At 49.5% G+C, this 20,322-nt stretch overlaps 1 protein-coding gene across 1 annotated transcript in view; it reads left to right on the top strand.

Annotated features, from left to right (window-relative positions):
* Hth (Meis homeobox homothorax) overlaps positions 1 to 20,322 on the top strand; it is a 438,429-nt gene that overhangs the window by 16,496 nt on the left and 401,611 nt on the right. Inside the window, exons 3-4 of the mRNA XM_076906279.1 lie at positions 6,775 to 6,916; positions 17,080 to 17,130. Of these exons, the coding sequence (XP_076762394.1) occupies positions 6,775 to 6,916; positions 17,080 to 17,130 (193 nt within the window). The remainder of the gene's footprint in view (positions 1 to 6,774; positions 6,917 to 17,079; positions 17,131 to 20,322) is intronic.

The following is a 20,322-nucleotide window of genomic DNA, read 5'->3' on the forward strand; positions in this document are numbered from 1 at the left end:
CACTTGGCGCTGGATGGCCACCGCGCGGTGTGGCATCGCTCGATGGAATTGCGGGGCCGTGCTCGCTCGTGTTGCCCGACGAGGTTACGGCTTTTTGATGCGTCAGAAAGCTTTTTCTGATCGATCGGAACACGCGATAATGGCAGGATTCGGATAATGAGTCGCAATAAGGAAGCGATGCAAATGTGTTACGCTCGCGCGTTCGGAATCTGTTAGCGAGACTGTTGCGTTGAGACTCGTTCGATACCCTTTTTCTCCTTTTTTGTCCCGCGGTTTATTAGCGTCCGGTGTTTAAGGAACGCGTGGAAAAAGGAAGGAAACGAGCGGAGAAGCAACCGATATCTAGAATCGGAAACGCGAGGCTCGTTAAAGTCTTGTTTATTTTCAGCTAGTGGATACGTTTATAGCCACGGATTCAGTTTTCTCTGTCCGTTGACACGTTCGAGTCGAACGGAAAAACGAGTCGAATAGGGCTGGGGAAAAAGTTTGTAACTCGAGAAAGAAAGGAGTTCCACGATCGACGCGGTTCAAGTCAGCGTTGCTCTGATCGGAGCGAGAGAATAGAGCAGAGGAAGGAAACAACCCCGGAGTAATCCTTTCAATTTACTAACTCATGCGTGAAATTACAAATCCCATGCTTTCGTTGGCCAAAAAACTCACTTTCTAGCCTCGCAGCGCGCAGCTTGAACGCGAGCGAAGTGGCTCGTAACTTCGTCGACGGACTGATCGATCGTGCGCCCTGAATCTCGATCGCGAAGAGGACGTTATCACTCGCGGATCGATGGCCAAGTAATGACGGTAGGCGGTGAAAAATTGCACGGGACGAGCGACGATTCTTGCCGGTTCCACGTCGAGCGATTGCACGGAAGGGTTTTACGTAAGACCCTGCTTGGCAGACGTAACGCACAGGCGAATCTGCCAATCACGGTTAGCTAAGGATCCTTATGCAAGGAGCATGATTGGCCGAGTCATTTATGGATTAGACGTCTTACGCAAATCGCCCTCTCTCTCTTTCTCTCTCTCTCTCTCTCTCTGTTTTTCTCTCGCGTTGCCCTCGAGTTCGCAACGCAGAAACACACCGTTGTTTCGTGCGTACTTTACTCGCGTCCTCGTGCTCGCAGGAATTGCCCAGCCGACGTCTCGCGCGTACGCGCGCAGGGCACGGCCCTCTTCAATATTCCACTTTTCCGATCCGCGATAATTAGTGCATTAGAGTGACGTCCGAGCGGACGAGCTAATGAATATTAATGCGCTGTTTAATGGAATTGATTGGCGCGCGTTGCCTCGCGATTACATCACTCGCCTCGCTGGCGGATGGCCGCACTCGAGGAAACAGGATCCGGACGTTTTCCTTCTTCCTTTTTCTTCGCTTTTCGGTGGTTCAATCTCCTTTCTATTCTTCTTAAATGTAAACAGGATCTGCACGTTTTCCTTCTTCCTTTTTCTTCGATTTTCGGTGCTTCAGTTTCCGTTTTTTCTTCTTAACCCATTCGCAGCCAAGGACGAGTACAGTCGTCTTTTGGCAGGGTGTTAGGCGTTGCCAAGACGAGTATACTCGTCCTACTTTCAATATACTACAATATACTGGCTTTACAGTATATTTACAGAACTTTGGTAAACAATACCGCTCCAAATATAAATGGCAATGGAAATAGTTTCATGTAATCTGGGCTTGGCAGCGAATGGGTTAAATGCATAAGTGCGATCGTTTTTGTGAAAAGTTCGAGGGTAGTTCTTTCGAGAGGTTGAGAGAGAAATGTTTCGTCTTCGAAATGAAATTCAGAGGCCACGATGCGAGTGGTTGATCGATGCTTCCTTGCTGGAAGACAGCGGAATGGAGCAGCTGAAGAACCACCTGTGGAGACTTCAATGAAACGCGGATAGATAGGCTCGCGGTTTTCGTCGAAAATAATATCAGGATTGATTTTCAACCCGACACCTTTATCGGTCATTATCAGCGTCACTTGTTCCCCGTTGTTTTTATTTAAGCAGCGATAAAATCGCCACGCAAAAACGGATATGCAAAGCGGAGCGTTCACTTTCACCCGAGCTCGCCTTGCAGCGTTCGGAGGGTTGCTTTTTCGATATTTCAATCCGCCGTCGACGTTCATTAATACGCGTTAATTCCTCTTTTTATAGGGAACAGACTCGAATAGTACGTTCTCGTTTACCCACTCGTCGCCTTACATTATCCGAAGAAAATCGCATAAAATCGATGCGGATAATAAACTTAACCGAAAGGGGCAACTGTTGTTTCCATCATTTCCACCATTTAATTTATCAACTGTCAATTATCACTTTCTTCTCCTGAAATGTTAAGAATGAATAAAATTTCGAAAATTCGAGAACTTCAATTTCGCGAAAATAGAATTGTCGATCGAGAATTGAAAGTACATGGTGTATTCGAGGCAGAGAAGAAAAGGTTCGCGGTGGGTTGAAAGAAATTTCCATAGCCCCTGCTAGAACCACCGTTTACGCCCAATTAACACCTTTACCCGTGGTGTTTAACAATAATCGCCTTTATTGGCCTGGAGCGCGAGGGACGAAAAAGAGCCGGCAAAAAGCGTGGCGTTGACGAACACCAGGAATCGGTCGAGCAGCAGCCGGTGTGGTATCGGTAACTGGTCGAATCGCAGCGTGAAATTGCCGATGGCCGCGTATAAAAAGGGCTGGGAAGGGCGCGAGTGTGTGGGAGGCGTGAGAGAGGGTGTCCGCGGTGCCACGAATCGAGGGCGGAAACCGCAAAACCGCAAACATCCTCCGCGTCCGACGGACAATCATATCATTACCTTCTGCGGTCCCGTCATTCCGACACCTCGTTCCGACCCGTCATTTGTCATCGATGTTGCACTTTGCTGCACCGCGGCACGCTTAAAGAAGCGTGCGCGCACCCCATTCAGGCCCGCGGTTTTTCTCGTCGCACGGAAGACAAACCGCACGCCCATTTTTAAAGCCCCGCGACGAACGCTTTTCATTCCTACGGGAATCGAACCGTTTTTTTTTACAACAGCATATATAGAGGCACATCCAGCGGTGTTTTCGAATATTTCTCTGCTGGTCAATGCGAGATAAAAATTAGAATTGTGTACGTATTTTTCTGCTGATTAGTGCGAAATAAAAATTAGAATTATCCTCCTTTAGCATTTTATTACGTGCATGTATTTTTCATCCGATTAGTGCGAAATAAAAATTAGAATTATCCTCCTCTAGCATTTTATTACGTTTATGTATTACAAATATTATCGAGCTCTTTCTGAGTCTTTATGTGAGATAATTATCTGCTCCAGTGGCAGGCTAACTTTGGTATATTTAATTCGTTCATCGATTCGAATGATCGTTTGTATTATATTCTAAATTACCTCTTATTCCCACGGTTACATCGAGATCCTTTCATTTGAAATTCTAAGAAACTTCTACGCGGTCGATGCTACGTTTAACTGGTAATAAAAAAAAAAAAAGATAGCGTCGAATAAAGAAATCGTTCCGTTTCAGTAAATTTATCCATGTTTCGTCGGGGTTCAGGGTATGTTTGATTTTCTTTCGGTACTTACGACGCGATAAGTAAGCGCGGCTTAACGAGATGTTCCGTGGCGATTGTTGGCTAACGCGTAGTCGTGCAGCGGGTAAAAGTAGGAGAGGTTTTATTGTTAGGTTTTTGTGGTCGAACAGTGCGGCGAGATTGAACCTGCGACGACCAGGCCATATATGCGGTGAAAGTGATCGTTTACATTGGTCCGTTTCATGTCCCATCGTTGTTTGTTTAACTGGACGTTCGTAACAGGTGAAGAGTTTGCCGGCTATCGACTTCGATACGCGTTTTAATCGACCGCCATACGCTTATCGAGCGAATAATTATGCAACACTCTTAATTAATCTCCTGTCAGCGGTAGTTTTTATAACGCTCAATTAAAACCCGCAATTTCCACCCTGTCGCGATCGCGCGGCTACGGAAAGCGTCGCCAGCGTCGACGCGTAAACATGCTAGTTCAACTTTTAAATCGATACCGATCTGCTGCTCGAGCCTGAAACCAACCGCACGTTTCTTTCCTCGTCGACGAACGCACGAGTGCTTTTCCACCGATAATCGCTCGATAATACGCGTTGCCCAATAATTAATGTGTCGCGCCTCGCGCCAAACACCCGTCCAAGCGTCCAGCGTCCGTTTCCTTATCGATTCGTATCGGCTCGTCGTTCGGTTCGTCCGCGCGCAATTAGGCTAATAGGTGAAAATAGAAATCCCTGGTTGGCTAGAAAACGGCGCGAGTCGACGAAGCTCGCGGTGAAAGTCGCGCGATAAGGCGGGGGGGAGAAGCGTCAGCCTCGCAGCCAGGCTTCTGCTCTTTTCTCTCGGATCTTTATCCCGACGCTGGCCGCTGGACCACGCGAGAAAAGGGTTGCTCGAGAGTTCGAGCAGCGGCGGGAGGCCGTCTCTACGTGGTGGACGAGGAACGAAGGAGTTAAAGTGCGGTCGAGACGACAGGAGGGGGACGACAGAGAGGGAGGGTGGTTTTTTTGCCGGTGTCGGCTCGCAGAGTCGTTGCTCGCCGCGGCCCCGCGTCAATTTGTCGAAATTCGTTCCGATTCGTTTTATGTCTGCCACGCCGCGAGACACGACCCGCTACCATGCGTACACAATGCCTCTGCCCATAGTGCTACCACGTATCCAGGGTTCTACCAGGTCGAGCCGTTTCGTCCACGATTCGTCTCGAGACCTCTCGAGGACGCGTAAAAATTCGTTCATCTCCGTTCCGTTCTGCGGCGGGGGCGAGGGTGAGAGGAAGAGGGGGCCTCTTTCGTGCTCGTTCCGTTTCTACGGTTCTCTCTTTTCTTCTTTTTTTTTTTGGTTTCTTCTCTTTTCTTTTCGCGCTCGTCTCCTTCCTCCTGCACTGCCGCCGCCACAGCCGCCGTCGCCCTTTTTCCTAGCCACTCGCGTCCGCACCACCGAGAAATTGTTCGTTTCCCGCTGGGAATTGTTTGGCGATTAGAGCGCGGTAATTGAGCGATTAAGGCTGCTGTACGTTGTCAGAGTTTTGGGGCGGGAATGCGGGCTACGTCCATCGAGGGTTTTATTCGTCGCTGCTGGGATGTTAACGTATAACAGCCGCGCGTTTATTACGTGATATTCGAAAACGAAAGGCAGGTGGTGTTCCGTGTAATCGTTAAATAATTCTGTCGTTCGGAGACGTAACGAGTGTAAAGCGGAAGACGTCGAGGCGCGCGGCGATTAACGTTCCGACCGGCAATGATAATGGCGGCAATAGTCTTGAGAGGGACACGGTCGTGGAGGGAGATAGAGAACGATTAGAAGCGAATTCTTTTTCAATTATCGATGGCGTGCCAGTAAATCCGCGCGAACGTTGCGGACGTCTCGACGTAGTTGCCACGCGGCGAAGTTAGGAGATGCCACGCACTTTAAATCACGAGCGCAGTCTCTACCGGTTGCAGAGTGTGGTTGCACTAGCCTCGACTAATCTTATCTTATCCGTTGATCCTCTTAATGCTGCGGTTACCGTGCGTACGACGCTTTAGAGAACGCCTTGGAAATATTCTTTTGGGCCACCGTGCACGGGAACGCGGATGCTTTAGAGGCGAGTAAGGGTTGCGATTATACGCCATCTTGCGACGGACTGTTCTCCAATATTCTATGAACTCTGTTGTATAAACGTAATTGATAAATAGGTAAAAAATGCTACAAGGACGCGTACCAATTATCGAGGACGTAATATTAAAAATATCGCAATGAAATAGTTTTATTCTCGGCTAGCGTGACGAGCAGTTTTCCCTGGGAAACGAGGCAACCCCCAGGGCAACGAGCACGTGCAACGCGGTGAACGAGATAATTAACGCGCGCGAAATAGGAAACGCGTTATGAAATTTTTCCGATACCAGCGTCGATCGAACATCTTTGTTAATTGCCACGTTCCATGTTCGTTCTTTTTTTTTGTTTTTCTTCTCCGTTTCTTGTCCTTCGGTTGTTGCGTTCGTTTCCTCGCGGAGCAATTACTCAATTAGAAAAGCGTCATCGATAGGAAGAAAAATATAGCGTCGCCGCTGGCGAAGAAACGGCGATCGAATCGAGCGAGCGTGCGAAACGACGCACGGAACCGATCGGAGAACGGTCGCTGGCGAAGAACGTTTCGCGATCGAGCGCCGTCGGACCGCGAAAGGGTGCACCTCACACGTGAACACGATGGATACGTCTTCACGCTCGATTTCAGCGTTTTTTCGCCAAGACACTCTGGTCGAGCGGGTTAATTGAACCGCGCGACGCGCTCAGACGTGGCGAGGTAAGAAAAGGGGTACATTGTTCGATTTTAAAGGCGCTTCGAATTTAAATGCCAGTCAATGGTGTGAAACACGTAGATCGATGGTCACGGTGGCTTTCGCGTGGATCTTTTCTCTTTTTTTTACATCGATCGAGCGTGCTAATTGATCTCGCGAGATATCGTTTAATCTTAGGGGATGTTTTTTTTATTATAAAAGATGTCGAAACGATGCCAAGTATTTCCTTTAACGCTTTTTGTTTCCTCGTTAGCTTATCTCCGTTTCCACTCATTGTTTGTAATCGCATTTTTATCTTTCGTATCGTTTAATAATCGACGGATCAATTTATTTGTATAACCGACGAAATAATTGGAAAGATAAATTATTTGACGCGTCAATCGCCAAGTCTCAAACGAAAGTACATGCAGTTCAGGGTGAAAATAAAAATAAGTATTACTCGCCAAAATGTATCTCTAAAATTCGACTAACGATCTCTATCTTTCGTTCCAGACACCCCCTGTTCCCGCTTCTCGCGTTGATCTTCGAGAAGTGCGAGCTGGCGACGTGTACGCCGCGCGAACCAGGCGTCGCGGGTGGTGACGTGTGCTCGTCAGAGAGCTTCAACGAGGACATCGCCGTATTCTCCAAACAGGTAAGCGTCTACGATATTCCGTGCATCGCGATAGCCGCGGCGTTGTTTGACTACGACGCGAGGGTACGGTTCGAGCGTGGCTACGCGAGCGTATTTTGCGCGCATAGATATCCTGAAAGTTCGCGCAGTTCGTCTTCGCTTCGTTGCTGATTTCTGGACGAAGTAAACCACTGGGACAGGGAAAAATTGTGGCGTGTATACACACGAACGCGACAGAATAATTCGTCATAAATGTCCTGTGCGGCTGATAAGCAAGTATGTACGACATGAAAAATGTAGAGCTGATAAAGAGGAGCTGAAAATTATGCCGGTCGTGTCCGGTTATCCTCGTGCCTGAACGCATGAATGTGCAAATTTGTTGTTCGAACTGGAAAATGGGCTGTAAATGTCATTGTTGGTTTTCGAGTATGCGTCGCAAACGGAAGAAACGAAGCGTGTCGTATGCTTAGAATCGCCCAGTGGCCAGTACGTAAAACGAGTGGAAATCTGTATCGTGGACGTCTGAAAATATCGAGTCGAGAGACCCAAATAGCGTGGCTCGAAGAGCAGCCACTCTCACCCTGTAATTCGAAAACCAGAAAGGGGGCTCCCCCAGTTTCGTTTTTCCCAATTCCATCGAACAGCGTCGTCTACCGGTGGCATTCGTGAGAGAATGCTCGAAAGCAACCTCTCTCTCCTATTTAGTTCCCAGAGGGAAACGATTTCGAGCCGCTCCAAATGAGTCACGGCTCTCTTTCCCTCTTTCTTCCTCTCTCTCTCTCTCTCTCCCTTTAAACGCGTCCTTTTCTCAGCAGCGACGAAATAGTCAGTTGCGAGGCGACAGACGTAACTGGTGACCGTTTAGGGTCCGAAGAAGAGAACGTTCGGGACTTATTTTTAGGAATTCCAGTCAGCTCGACGACTCGAGGATCCAGCGAGAAGAGATCGAGGGCTCGCGTTCTCTGAGAGGGGTGCGACTGGGCTAGCCGGAAGAAGACCTCGCATTCGCGTTGCTGTTCACGCGGCTCCTTTCTTTCTTCTCCTTCTTCATCTTCCTCGCAACCCTCCACTGTCTCTCTGTTCTCTGCTGTCTTTCTCCTCATTTCTCACTCTGGTAGCTCACTCGAGGCCAAGTCAGTCCTGGCCAAGGACACACACGCGTGGGTAACCGGAGAACCCATACGCGAAACAATTTGGGGCCTTTTAAAAACACACCGTTCCGCCATCGCACGATTCTTCGTGGCTTGAGCGGACGAGAAAGCGTGGATGGTGGTTCTTGGCTGCACGTTTTGGGCAGGTATACATGTATACCCTTCGTGATCGTGTCTCTTCGCACGCATTCTGGGAAGTCGACGCGAATAAATTACCGTTTTTCTTCCCGTTATTGTTCCAGCAGGGAAAAAAGGGGTTTGTCGCATGGGAGCGAAGGCCTCGCTGTTTCTTCTTGTAGAAATGATGGAACGGTTCCACGGGGACGTGGCAGAGACCGGGAGTATTCGCTGGTGGAAACAGAAACGCGGTTGGCGATTAAGTCGAGTCGACAGTGTCGGACGATAAAAATGTTGCCTTGGTGGTTGTTTGCGCGTTTAGTCGATGCAAACGAATGCAGCACATTTAGATTGAGGGATATCGGCGCCTGTGTATATCGTAGCGCTAGATAGCCAGGCGGTTCGTGGGTTATCTTTGCATAAAATTGCACTTCTGCCGTCGAGCGAACGCCTCCTCAGTTTCTCTCGCTCGTCTCGCGCGATAATTAACCACCCTTGGAGCGGCGGACGAGGGAAACGAGTCGAACGGTTTCGCTGGTTACGCTCGGAGAGATTACGCGGTTCGTCGATCGCCCAAAAATCAGCCGTGGATCCGTAACGTCTAAATATAGAGCGGTAATACGGTAGCGAGCTGCTCGAGCCGCGCTACGACGAGATAACGATAAGAGTTAAGCCCCATCGCGAGGTGGGATAAGGTGAGCTGGCCCTCGCGTTAATTCAATGCCGCGTCGTTGCCGCGATGGGGACGGTGTGATTTAAGAACTCATTTTTTCCTTCCACCTTTAGATTCTAGACTTAAATGCACAGCAGGTACGATCTCTTATGCGTTCACGTTGAAAGTATCATCGACAGCCGCGCGTTGTATCAAATTGATACGCGCGTCGCTTCGCGCGTGTAATTTCGATAATCCGTTTGCTTATTTACCGTCACAGTTGTTTATCGCGGAAAAATGCACAGAAAACGAAGGTGGACGTTGTCGAAGTTACATAGGGATACGAATAAATCGTTTGGACAGGGCGCTGTTTAATAATGCAATTAAATGCACGAGCGAAATTTTTAATGGAGACCCTTCAAAATCGATAATCGTGACGCTGCGTGTAATCGATTGCTCGTGTGCATGCATTACACGAGCCTAGAATAAATTCATTTGTTGTCAAACGATTGTCGTTGAAGGGTCGAGGAATCGATTTCGCTCAGGTTCCAAGAGCTTTCTTTTTCTCGAGCAACCAACGTTCTCGTTAATGCATGTCCGCGTTATGCGAGCGAGAGAACCGCGAGTACACACGAGAGTCGGTTAGAATTGCGAAATGAACGTGGCATTTGCATCTTAATAAGAAGCATGTAGAATCACGGGACAGAAAAATGGAAGGAAAGGTACTCGAAGGCTCTCAGCTACGTACAACCGCTTCTCGTACGCTTTTTGTCTTCTGAACGTGGACCTCGTATTTCAGTCCTGCTATCGCAGCAATTAATATTTCGTTTCTCACTTGGTGAACGTTGCTCGCTGTTCCTCGCGTGTATCCTCTCCTTAAAGATGAAAAAAAGAATGCCAAAAGTTTCGAAACAAGGAAATAGTGTCGCAGTGACGCGACCCGCCAGTTCAAAGATTACACGACCGTCCCCACGAGCGGATAAACAAATTGTCGAGGGGGACCGTCTCTGAGTTACCCTGTCGCACAACCATGACTGTTCCCCTCTGGCCATTCTTTCCACGACGGATAATGAATTTTGATATCGAGTCAACGCGGACGGTTATGAAATTTACTACTCTCTCTCTCTCTCTTCGCCACGCATACTCGAAGGTATACGCGCGAATGAAATTCGTTTCGCCTAGTCCACTGTCGTCGACGCGAGCAGATTACACCAGCGATTACAGGCAAATCCGTGCCAGCCTCGCCCACTCGTTCTTTAATTCCCATCGATCTGTCGTCGCCGATGTCTGAAGCGAGAGAGAGAGAGAAAGAGATAGATAGATAGCTCGTTCCATAATGGTTGGTATAGAATAGCTATGGAGGGAGGGTTGAGGGGGCACACTGTGTACACGCAGAGCAGCGGGGTGTACACGTGAAAAGATAAGCAGGTGACAATCCTCTTGCGGCGGTTCTCGAGGCGTGTCGGTTCCGCGAGCCCTTTTACACCCCGTCGATACCACTCTGACGAAGAGGAGACGTATGCGCGGCAGTGGAATAGGGTCGACGCGCGCGACAAAAGGGCCGCGCGCGCGTCGCCTCCGCGTGTAACACGGGATTATTCGTTTTTCGTTGGGTCGCGCGGGTAAATGCTGAGCGCATGCTCGCAGCGAGACGCGGGTATTCCGAACGCATGCGTGGACTCAGTCGCGGCACGACCACCGCTGCTGTTGGAATCGTGAGAAGCGACGAACCGTGGCGAACAGAGAGAGAGAGAGAGAGAGAGTCGTCGAATAGTGGGGGTCGAGGAAGGGTGCACCGCCACAGCCGGTGGAGAACGTTGCTCATTTTCTGCCATTGTAAATTGATCTATTCAATGGGGCCCCAGCATTATCCAGCGGCGGTCCACGAATCGTTGCGTGCCCTATGGGGGCCTCGGATCCATCCCGCGCGTATACCAGCCTCCCTTTTTGCCGCCACGGCTTCCTCGAGCTCTCCTCGAGAGGCTGCTGCCTCGCTGTTGCTGGCTGCGACGTAGCAACGCGCGCGCCGCGTCCCGCTGCGCCACGTAACGCGCATTGTTGCGCCCTTTTCTCTTTTTATTCCACCAGATGGATACGACCGTCCCAGTTTCCGTGCCCATCGCACGGGGCCCTCCGCTGCGAAAATTTTGCCAGCGTCCCAGCGTGCGCGTCGCGCTTCGACGCGTTCGAATTAATCCGCGGCGGTTCTCCAATGGAGCATCCACGACGACGCACTTTCGTCGTTGTGGCTCTCTGAAGCATCGCGCGCGGGAATATTTTCGCCTCGCGTCCACGCGAGATTTCGAGCGAGGGAGTTTGCCACCTGAAACTCGTGTCTCAGCTTTCAGACCGCCGAAACGCGGTGCTCAGCAGCGCGGAACGTGGGCGTGCGGAAAGGGCCCATCGCGATGCTAGGCTGACGGGAACCGCGGCGGTTTGGGCCCAGCCCAAACACCGTGAACGCGCTTGAGTGACGAGACGAGCGGAAAACGCCTGTGCAAGGGCTCGTTTCGATTTATTGGTGCAATTAGAATGTGCACCTCCGGGGGCATTAAACCCTTGTAAAACGTTGGCCCACGCGCTTTGACAGGCTGACTGATGCGTTCGAGAGACGCAGGCGCGTCCTCAGCGTACGCGCGCTACCTGCTTTCCCGCCTCGAAGCTGCGGACACCGTTACCCGTGAATTTATGCCGATCGCTTTTCCTTTTTCCCCGCCTGGCGGCCGTGGAAAGCGTTGCGAACCGCTGTTTCAGGTTTCTCCGATCGGTTCTCCGTCGGACGACGTCGAATCTCGCTCGATTTATTTGACCGCGTGGCTGACGAGCGCGCGCGAAATAACGCTCGGATCTATCGAAGATCGGGTCTTTTAACGATTCGCGTCGCGATAACGACGCACTCGCGTCCGTTTCCATGGAGTATCTCGAGATACCCCGTCGGGTATAAAGTGCAAACAACCGCAAAGCCGGATTATCATAATCGCGATAACGACACCCGCGACGTCAGTTCTGTCGCGGGGCCAGAGGCGCGACCAATCTATCGACTTTATCTACGCTACCGGTTTTCCCATGCAAAACTCGGTTGGGCCCGTTCGATCGTAATCGCGTGATTTCACGACAGCTCCTCTCTGGCTGTTGTTTTTCTTTTCGTCCGCGGAAACGAAGTGATTTAATTCGTCGTTTCACTTCTCGTTTATAAAGCTACGCGAGGATGGTCGATTATGGTAGAATTTCAGAGCGGCGAACGATCTTCGGCTCTGTGGCCTGGATTATCGATGTTCTGTGACGACGCGATCGATTTGGAGTTAATTAACGAAACGAACCTCGTGCGAGGAAGTTGTAAGGTCGTTCTGCCTCTCCTAGGATCATCCCTTACTGTGCGTGAGAGAGAAAGAGAGATTACTTCGTCCATTGGACCGGTTCCTGTGACGTTCGTCCACGTTGTCCTCGACAAATTCTGTGCCTCCTGTTCTTGGCCAAGCTTCGAACGGTCTACGACCAGTCCATATGCTCTAGTCTCACCTGGCCTTCCCTTCGTAATCGTTTAATCGTTATCTCTCCGTTCGAGGACGCGCTTTCGCCACTGTCGATCGATTAGACTACAGTCTATTTTAAATGCGCTACGTGGAAACACACCGCGCGTGTTTATTTTCGTTACTCTATAAATTCCATTTCGCTTTTACTCAGCCTGAACGTTTCGAAATCCGTGTATCTTTCTCGTCGCATTCCAAGCGAAAGCGTATCGCTCAGTCCAGTCGTACAGGCTGAAAACTGCTAAAATTTAAGACAGTCTAGAAGAAGAACGATACTGCAAACGCATCGTGTCTGCCATCCTAACAATTAACCGACTGTTCCCACGGTAAGGAAAATTACCATTTACAGTATACTCGTTTTCTATCCTCGCTGAAGCCAGCTGGATTAACTTTGAGTTTTTCTACGATTTTCCCGCGTTCGCCACAGGTAGGACAATTTTCCTGGACGGTTTACGATCGCCAGGTCACGCGAGGGCGCCCAACGAAGTCAAGGTCCCCGTGGAAAGTCAACGAGCGTCGAAGGTTTACGCTCCTGTCTCTGCCCCCGGGAAAGCAAGGGGATAATGTACCCCCGTCGTTTCGTAGGCTCGACAGACCGTTCCTCGACGCATTGTTTTACTACAACGACGTGTCTCTCTCTCCTCTCTTTCTCTCTCTCTTTCTCTCTGCCAGGGGACAGTTTGGAGGAAAGTGCGCTCGGCCAAACCATTTCCATGGGACGATCCAGGGCGTGGAACGAACGTGTCGTAAAGTTTACGCGGGATGCAATTCGTTTTACTGCGCGAAGAACACCGGGGGAGACAATCGCCCCGAGACGGCTCTCCTCTGCCTTGGCCAGGGCCATTTTATTTCGATCTCTCGTCGTCGGTTCCCTGTCGAGCCTTACAAATGGCCCGACAAATCGTTACATAATTCCTGTCGTTCGAACGTTTCCTACGCTCGAGACGGCGAACAGGATTCCGGGGAGGGAAAAATTGCGGGTTTTCGGTGGCGCGAAACACGCGAAAGAGAACCAAACCGAGGGGCAGCTGCTGCTCCGTATATCTCTCGACAGGATCGTCGCGTTCGCCACGCGCGCGCGTGCACGACGATCCTCTAAACAGACGTGCCGGAACGCGAGAGCATTCTCTAAATATTATCGCACAATATTTTTACCTCGAACTTGGAGCAACGTGGCGGCCAGCGCAGGGGTGCGCGCGGACGACGCTGCGCGGAATTTCGCGTCGAACCCCATCCGCGATATTTGTTGGTCTTCAGCGCGCGCGCGCGGTTGCCTCGTCCTTTCTCAGCTTGGTAGGAAATCGCGCTCGTCTCGATCGCTACTCGCAATTATTTTTACCCCGTCGCCCCGCGGTTCGATTGAAATTTTTACGACGCGTCGAAGGAAACCCGCCTCGTTAATGATATCGACATCGGTGCCGGATGCGCGGACTATTTTTGGTTCATTCACGCGACGGCACGCGATAAATATCACGGACGATCTCGTGGTACTTAATGGAGAACAGTGTCACATTAATAGCACTCGTATTGCTTTATACATATGCATGGACTCAATTAGCTGTCACTCGCAGCTACCCTGCTCCTAATCACCGCGATACGCCCGTTTCAATGATTCCCGATAGAAGGTGCGAGCATTCGTGTCGACTCTGCTTATCCTTATTTCAAACTCCATCTGTGCCTCTTCATCGTAGCCATGCGATGCTTTATTGTTAAATAAAGAATATTTGGAAAGTACTTGGACGAACGTCGCATCGATTCACCATCGACGTACTCTGGTTGCGTTTATTGGCTCGCTGTAATCAACTAGTTAGCATTCGTGTCGACTCTGCTTATCCTTATTTCAAACTCCATTTGTGCCTCTTCATCGTAGCCATGCGATGCTTTATTGTTAAATAAAGAATATTTGGAAAGTACTTGGACCAACGTCGCATCGATTCACCATCGACGTACTCTGGTAGCGTTTATTGGCTCGCTGTAATTAACTAGTTAGCATTCGTGTCGACTCTGCTTATCCTTATTTCAAACTCCATTTATGCCTCTTCATCGTAGCCATGCGATGCTTTACTGTTAAATAAAGAATATTTGGAAAATATTTGGACCAACGTTGGATCGATTCATCATCAACGTACTCTGGTAGCGTTTATTGGCTCGCTGTGATCAACTAGTTAGCATTCGTGTCGACTCTGCTTATCCTTATTTCAAACTCCATTTATGCCTCTTCATCGTAGCCATGCGATGCTTTACTGTTAAATAAAGAATATTTGGAAAATATTTGGACCAACGTTGGATCGATTCATCATCAACGTACTCTGGTAGCGTTTATTGGCTCGCTGTGATCAACTAGTTAGCATTCGTGTCGACTCTGCTTATCCTTATTTCAAATTCTATTTATGCCTCTTCATCGTAGCCATGCGATGCTTTACTGTTAAATAAAGAATATTTGGAAAATATTTGGACCAAAGTCGGATCAATTCACCATCGACATACTCTGGTAGCGTTTATTGGCTGTAATCAACTAGTTCCTTACTGAACGATAAGAGAAATTCGAAAGGACTCGCGAAGAGCAAAACGAGGCGAGGCTGCTTACAATTTGTAATCGCCGCGACTACCTGAAAGCCGGCCTAAACGTCGCTCGAGGATCGACGAATTAATCGTAGCAACGCTTTATTATTAAATAAAGCATATATTTGGAAAGTACTTGCACCAACGTCGGATCAATTCACCATCGACGTACTCTGATAGCGTTTGCTAGTTGTAATCAACTAGTTCGTCATTGAACGATAAGAGAAATTCGAAAAGGCTCGCGAAGAGCAAAACGAGGCGAGGCTGCTTACAATTTGTAATCGCGGCGACTACCTGAGAGGCGACCTAAACGTCGCTCGGGGATCGACGAAAAAGCACGGTGACAGGACCCCGCAAGAACTAGTTCCCCCTACGAAGAGTTGACAGTATTTTTGTGCGCCGTACGAGACGCCTTCATTATCCATACACCCGATGCGAGAGGAACTCCCATTCAGAATTCGGACTCATGAATACGAGGGGCCTCCACGGACCCGTTCTCCCAGAATTCTCGCGGTCGCGTCTCGTACGCGAATAAACCAGCCCCGCTCGATCGTCGACCGGTAATTCGATTTTTGCGTGCGAACCGTTCCTCGCCAGGAATTCCCCCTGTCACTCGCCAGGGGGTTGCTTCGAGTATTTCAATTATCCGAGGAACGCCTGAACGAATCGCAATTTTGCGCTAACGATTACGATAATCTTTGGAAATTTTAGAATCCAGAAATTTTCGAAATCGGCGAACAGATGTACAGGTAGATTGAGCGATCGATAGAGACGTTGCGCCGTTTATAACGCTTGTATCGACTGATTGATACAGAAGCTGTATTATTAATTATCTATCGACTCGAAGTCGGTGCCAGGCAATGCTAGGGAATATCTTACAGCTCTCAGCCCGTGTCGGCGCGCGATTTTATAAATTATAATATAATATCAAGTACAAGGTGCGATGCAAACCGTAGCGTAACGGAATATTTTAAACTCATACAAATTATACTTTCTAGGCTATACATTATTCACCACGAGTTATTATAGATAGTACAACGTAGTGGCTGGAGATCCAAGCGTTCGTACGAAACGTCTTATAAGAAAAAAAAAAGAAGAAAAAAAAACCGTGCCATAAATTATTCATCGGGTATCGCTATCGAGTTTCTGAAAAATTCGAAAACATCTGTACCAGTAGCAATCATTTGAATCGCGATGCCTTAATCGCGTGGCAGGTTGAAAAAATAAAGAAACTGATTTATCCGCGCCGCTGATTACGGTATATTAAATAACAACCGTAACAGCGAGGAGAATGATCGATTTAACGTCGATCGAGAGGCTCCATTGTGCCGTTTCTCGAGGGTGCACCGATCGCGGGAACAATATCGAGGAAAAGCGCGGGCGGAATGTTAACGATATTCATTCCGCGGGTCTGGAGCTCGCTCGCCTAATCAGATGGCGCGGTTCGGTGTCGGCTGAGCATAATCTGCCGCGGTCCGCCGTTGGATTCCACGAGATTAACCAGCGGGTACTTCCATCGAGATTTGTCGTGCGTCCCGTTTTTTTCACCCCCTCCTCTTGTCCGTTCCGTAAGAACTCGCGGGTCCAATTAAGAGCGGACCCAACCATCGAGAGACTTGGCCATCGTCCTCCTCTCCCTGCCTCCACCCCTTTCTCGTGCGTTTTGTTCCCATTCTGATCGGCACTACGCGGCGCCATGAAAATGCCTCGAGAATCCGTGGTGCTCTCTCTCTCTCTCTCTCTCTCTCTCTCTCTTTCTCTCTGCCCTCTTGGTCCCTCTCAGAAGCGACGATTCTCTTCTCGTCTGGCTTCCTCCTCTTTCTCAGCGCGATCCACCGCGTTCTTCCTCGTTGGACTGCGCTCGCGGCGTCCGGGAGAATTCCATCGCGTTCACGGACGCGTTTCCGTTTCTATACGTACGAATTGAACAGTAGGAGTCCAATTAAGAGGAAGCACGCGAAGGAAATCGCTTGCAAGGTGGAAAGAGGCGGGGAGGGGGCGATCGCGCGAGCGCGAGGAAGAGGGGCCTAACGAGATGGTGGAACGCGCGTGTGTACGCGTCTGTATAGAGGCGCACGGGAGATACGATCGTCTCCTTATAGTTTTAATACCGCAATTACCACCGAGCCTAATTATTAAAGCTTCTTACATCTGTGTGTACGTGTGTTACAGATCAGACAAGAGAAACCCTACTACATCGCGGACCCGGAGGTGGACTCGCTGGTGAGTATTTCCTTATTCGTAGCGTCGCGGGCCTACTCGCGGCCAACCAACGATAAAACGAACCCTTTTCGCCCACCCTGTTTCGTTCTTCGTATATTCGTATATACACTCGATCGACGTTAGTTATTTTCTTGCCCTTTCTCTCTCTCTCTCTCTTTCTCTTCCTCCCCCTTCCGTTCCGCGCGCCCGACTCGTTCGCTGTTTTAATTGTCCGGCATTATCCGAGCATCGTGACCACCCGACGAGTTCCATTTGAAAAATGACGACGGAAAACTGCTAACCAACCTCGCCTCCCCACGCACGGGAAGCGTTTAATTGCGGGGTGGAAAATCAAACCGGACGAGGCGGCGAAGCTTCCGCGAACGGAGTAACGAGCGAGGCTGCCTTGTTACTTTGTCTGCTAATTCAGGGAGCTGTCTTCCCCTGGAAGACTCCAAATTGCTTCCTTTCGACAATTCGCTATTAATTAAACTAATAAATTCCAGGCATCCGTCGTCTCGTTAAAATCTACGCGGTCGATCGAGTTCGAGGCATCGAAATCGTGTCTGTATTTCTTCGTTTCTTAATGAACCAAGATTACCTAGCCTCGCGAGTCTCGAGACACTTTTTTGAGATGAATTAATAACTCAGTATACCGTGAGACACATCCCTCCTGACTTTTGAATCGAAGAACACGGCAAAAGAGGCACGGTCGAGGGACACGGGTGACCTGTGAACCGCGGACGTGTTAATCTGCGAGAGGGGGGGTGAAGAAAACGCGAGGCACCTCTGCGAGATCGTAAACGGTGTATGCAAAAGTACAAGGGCGATAATTAAAAAGGAAAGAGGCAGGGGAGAGGAGGACTCGTTGCTCCGCGCCTTTGTTTCCTCGACGCTGGCCGGCAGCCATTCGAATGGCAGACCTTCGAAACACCGGAGGAAGAAATATTTCAAACGACCCTTCTTCGCGTTCTCAGATCGAGATAACGGATAGTGGGCTTTTTAAATAACTCGGGTGTATTCCGACGCCGGACGAGGACATGCACGCGGCGCACCGATGCTCGGCCCTGGTTCAACGTCGACCTGCCATTATGGATTCCTCCGCGGAGACCGTTGTCCTCGTCGATCCTTTAAAACCATCGACGATTTTGCTCTGCCCAATGTCTCGCGTCCATCGCGTTTGAATATCGTTCGAAAAAAGGAATGATTAAAACTGGTGTTCGTCTCGTTTCGTCAGCCAATCGAAGATCGACGCGTGCAATTTCTAATGCAAGTCTAATATTCGTAGACGCAGGCTCCAATTACCACGAGGGTGAGTTACATCGAGCTGGCTTCGCAATTTTTCACCATAAAGCCAGTAATCCAGTGACGGGCGGACCTTACAGTCGTGTGTTCGTCTGCTGGCGAGAAAAAAAGGTGCCGCGCGTTTTCGAATATTCGCTCGTAATTCAAAATTGGATATATCGAGCGTGTTAATGGTGAACCGGTGTACGTTGTTCCGCATTGGCGTTTTTTCGTTTTTTTTTTCGCCTCGTTTCGTAGTCTGCTTTTTTGCTTTTTCGCCGAGCCCGCGACCTCTCTCGCGTAGCGGCGCGGTGGGGGGAGAAAAAAAAAAAAACGCGTGCGCGGGGGAGAAGGAAAACGGACGACGGGGATGCATTTCGTTGACGTTGTTCGCATCGTTGGCCTCAATTTTTCAAAATGTCACGCCCGTTATCTGAGCTGTCAGGACGGCATCGGTCCGCGCGCAAACATCCACGCAAGGTGTACCCGGCTCGCATCTCGCGCCGCTGTTGTCACAACTGTCGCTCGGTCTCGATCTGCTGAAACAGAAAACGAACGAAATAAAACCGCGAACGGGGGGGGAGGGAACGAAAAAAAAAAAATATCGAAACAGAACGAAACGGGGTAAAAAAAAAAACAAAAAAAAAATAGAAGGGAAAAAGGGAGCCGTGGAAAAAATGCGCGAGTGGAAAAACGGGAGAGATATATTGCGTGTATGTAGTCACGGATAGCGTGTGTCCGGTGGCTTTGCAATATTTGAAGAGTCGACTCGAATTATGCGCGTCCACGATATTAAATAAACGATATGAAAGAAGAAAAGAAAATTAGGAGACTATCCAATGATCCTCGTGATTCCTCTGTTTCTGCCATTCTGGTGTGGCACGATTCACTTACATTTAACAATCAAAATCTACGAAAATAACAATTAAGATTGTCTCATCGATCCGATCGCGTCGTTACCTGTTGCTATCATCGCTCGAGTCATCTTCGAGTGCAACGCTTTTCTAATGAAACGCGTGGCTCTCCAATTTCCGCTATTCTTTAAACTGTCAAACGCGACACGGTCGAGTGGAGAAACGCTGTTGTTGTAGACGCCAGTCCATCTATCGAGGTGGCAAAAAGCCGCGGATCGAATCCGTTTGCAAAATGCACGCACACGGTTCACGGAGGAAAGTCAAGTCGTAGGATCGAAAATCGCAATCGCGGATCGGCGTGGCTCGGCTCGCCCGCTGGTAAAAGCCGGTGGCGTGGCTTCATTACGCCCGTGGCAAATCGCAATCTACGAGCAATGAGCTTCTATCGTAAAGAACAGGCACGTAACGTCCGTGGTTTTTGCTGTTCGCGCCCCCCGCCCCTCTCTGGCTGGGCCCCCACCTTCTTCGTTTCCTTTCACGGGTGCCCTTACAGTCCTCTTCCCTACCCTTGCTTCGCCGACACAGGTCCTATCCTCTCTTCCGTTCTCCGCGCTCTACGTCCCGCGAGATGGCCGTCGATCGACAGAAACAGGCTTTTTGCCGCGATTATTTTCACCGCCAACGAAAACTCCATTTTGCTCAGGGTTCTTTGGGATGGTCGCGAGCCGCGCCACGCGAGCGTCCCTCTTCGAAGACGAATTTAAATGCTCAAGACATATCGTAACTTTGAAAAACAGTTGACAATTCTAGTCAAACAATTCTGTTTAACGAGTTACGCGGATTTAAGGTAGCGTCCGCTTGGTTCGCACGTGCAGCTCTTGAAAATACGTTACACTTTCGCTTGTTTGCGATTTTTCAAAGGGAGAGAAAATCTGAAAAGGCATTTATTGTACGCGGAACACGTCTCCTTGCACAGCGTTCGATTGCACGCGCGTTGATCGTAAAGGTCGCCTGGAAACGACACGGCGAACACGGTCGAGGGAGCAGCCACGAAAGTGCTCGAGATGGCAGAAAA

This window comes from Xylocopa sonorina, chromosome 13, assembly GCF_050948175.1.
Source record: "Xylocopa sonorina isolate GNS202 chromosome 13, iyXylSono1_principal, whole genome shotgun sequence".
NCBI lineage: Eukaryota > Metazoa > Arthropoda > Insecta > Hymenoptera > Apidae > Xylocopa > Xylocopa sonorina.